We start from the raw sequence: 2,626 nt of genomic DNA, 5'->3' as shown, positions 1-2,626 counted from the left end.
TGTACCAAATCCCAAACATTTAATTGCTATAATTTGGTTAATTATGACTGGATACTTTTGACCATACTGAAAAACATAACCAGAATGGCAATTGAAAATGAATCTTTGGTTTAGGTTATGTTAAATAAGCCTAGGTTTTTATAACTTGGTTATTTACATCTGAAAACGTTTGGCAATGCTGAAGTAAATAGCCAAACAACCATAGAAAATGAATCCTTGATTTAGGTTAAATTAAGGTGATAGGATTTATCCGTGTTCAAACCCATTTAAGGTTAAATTAGGCTAATTATTCATTCAACTGTTACCAATTAAGGTGGACTTAGTTGTTCATCCTATCTTAGTGCAGTCATTACTATTAAACATACAGCATAATTCTCATCCCATTCAAATATTAATCTGATGCCTATTGCAAGTTTACTGCAATGTTTGATGCACCTATTTCTAATTACTCTCTAGTTTCTTAATGCCCAATAGCGTGAAGTCATGACTTTTTGTAATATTCAAGTGTAGAAATAATATCCTATGTAAATTGTTTTGAAACTCTGACATTAATGAGATTCTTTCCAATTTTTATATGGTATCCTAAGATAACTACTCTTAAGATGGAAAAAGTGGTTTAGTACATCCTATGTCTCTCATTATATATGTCTCTTTATAACTTTCTACATCACACACTGAAGAGTAAAAACTAACATCATCACCTTTCTTTCCTTAGTCTCTTTTTTATCCTAAACTCAGTGCCCAAACACTCCATGGAAAAGAATATCAAAATTTGTGTTCCATAGTTTTTATGTTATGCATGAACTGTCTGCAGTTTAGTCATCAATCTTTGTTAATTACAATGGTAACTGAATTAATTACATCCTTGATGTTGAATTCCTTTTCATAGACTTTCCTGGTGGATGATACCATGAAGGGCTAAAAGACATGGTTAGGATTGTAACATTCCGCTATGCTTATGTTTAATTCCCTGCTTGTGCCTATACCATGCTTGCGCTTACTTAATGCTTGTGCTGTACTTAGATGTTGCTTTTATTTTGTAGGTAGCCTAGGTCAATAAACCTTTATACTAGATAAGTATTACATGGTGTCAGAAGTGGGATCTCATGGATGCACTACAGCCATCAATCAACTGGGAAGCCAGCTCCCTAGCAGAAGAATGGGACTGTTTCCAAAAGCATGCCCAACTGATGTTTGCAGGCCCACTGGCAGGCAAAACAGAGAAAGCTCTCTGTGCCTACCTACTTATCTGGGCTGGAGCAAAAGGATGTGAAATATTCAACACCTTCACCATTGCAGACGAGGAACGGAACAAAATCGAACGATACCTTGAGAGATTTAAGGCGTATGCATCACCACAGAAGAACACAGTTTTTGCACGGTATCTGTTCCAAAAACGAGACCAAACCGAGGCAGAAAGTGTAGAGAAATATGAAACCATGTTCTTACTCGGACCCAAATGAAATGGTCCACGATCGCATAGTTTGCGGAATAATAAACCAAAACGTACGTGAGAAGCTCCTGGCTGAAGGTGATGAACTTACGCTTGAGAAAGTAACCATTATCTGCAAAACCCACGAAGTGACCCAGGTACAGCTTAAGACAGTCCATGGAACTAAGTCTATTCCCATAAAGCAAGAGATTGATTCCATATCACACTACCCAAACCGGAACAGCAGCAGAAAAAAACAAGAAGCAAGTGGCTCAAAGAGCAAACCATGCTACTTCTATTGCAGAACATACTCCCTCTCCTATGTCTGCCCACCAAAGGGCAAGTCATGCTCCGTCTGCAAAAAGCTCAACCATTTTACACAAGTTTGTCAAAGTAAGACAGTAAACGCAGTGGAAGAAGACACTGTTGAAGTGGACTCTGGTGACGAAATTATGTTCCTGTACTCCATCAAACAAAGCAAAAACAAAGACGAAGCAGTGATACCCTTGATCAGCAACAATCAGTTTCCTATTCTGTTCAAAATCGACACAGGGGTCCAGGTCAATATCATTCGCAGGAAGTGCTTTGACCTCATCACCCAAAGCCCACCATGAAACCCACTAGCCAGTGCCTCACCAGCTACTGTGGAGCAAGGATCCCTGCAACAGGAGTCGGTGAATTATCATGCAGCTACAAAGATAACTTCAGCAGCAGGCAACAATCCTTTGTAGTAGAAACTTCGGCTGCCCCCATCATAGGCTACCGTTCAAGCCTTGATTTGGACCTGATTAAGCTGATGCTGAACGTACACTTAACATCTTCAAGATTACCATGCCTGAAGGAAAAGCAAAAAGAAGTGTTTAAAGGAATCGGGAAACTCGAAGGAGAATGCAACATATACCTGAAAGACAATACCACCCCAACTGTCTACCCAGCAAGACGAGTACCGCGGCAATGCAGGATAAACTCAAGCAAGAACTCAGCCACCTAGAAGACCTAGGAATTATTGAAAAGGTCGTTACCCCAACGGAGTGGGTCAGTTCGATGGTTATGGTTGAGAAGAAGGACGGGTCCATAAGACTGTGCATAGACCCCGTAGACCTAAACAAGTCCATCAAACAGGCCCACTATCCCATTCCCACTCTAGACAACGTCACCTCCAAGCTATACAGAGCAAAAATATTCACAAAACTT

The 2,626-nt window shown here is 39.8% G+C and overlaps 1 protein-coding gene across 1 annotated transcript; it reads left to right on the top strand.

The window, feature by feature from the left end:
- Positions 1–1,464: 1,464 nt before the first annotated feature.
- LOC148948051 (uncharacterized) lies at positions 1,465–2,046 on the top strand. Its single transcript, XM_089096078.1, has one exon. It carries the CDS (start codon positions 1,465–1,467, stop codon positions 2,044–2,046), a length of 582 nt encoding a protein of 193 aa, XP_088952204.1.
- Positions 2,047–2,626: the final 580 nt, after the last annotated feature.

The sequence above is a fragment of the Artemia sp. Qi Xiang Cuo genome, chromosome 10 (assembly GCF_049724085.1).
Source record: "Artemia sp. Qi Xiang Cuo chromosome 10, ASM4972408v1, whole genome shotgun sequence".
NCBI classification, from domain to species: Eukaryota; Metazoa; Arthropoda; class Branchiopoda; order Anostraca; family Artemiidae; genus Artemia; species Artemia sp. Qi Xiang Cuo.
Note: the sequence above shows the minus strand (reverse complement) of the source record. Positions and strands in the feature narration are given on the sequence as shown.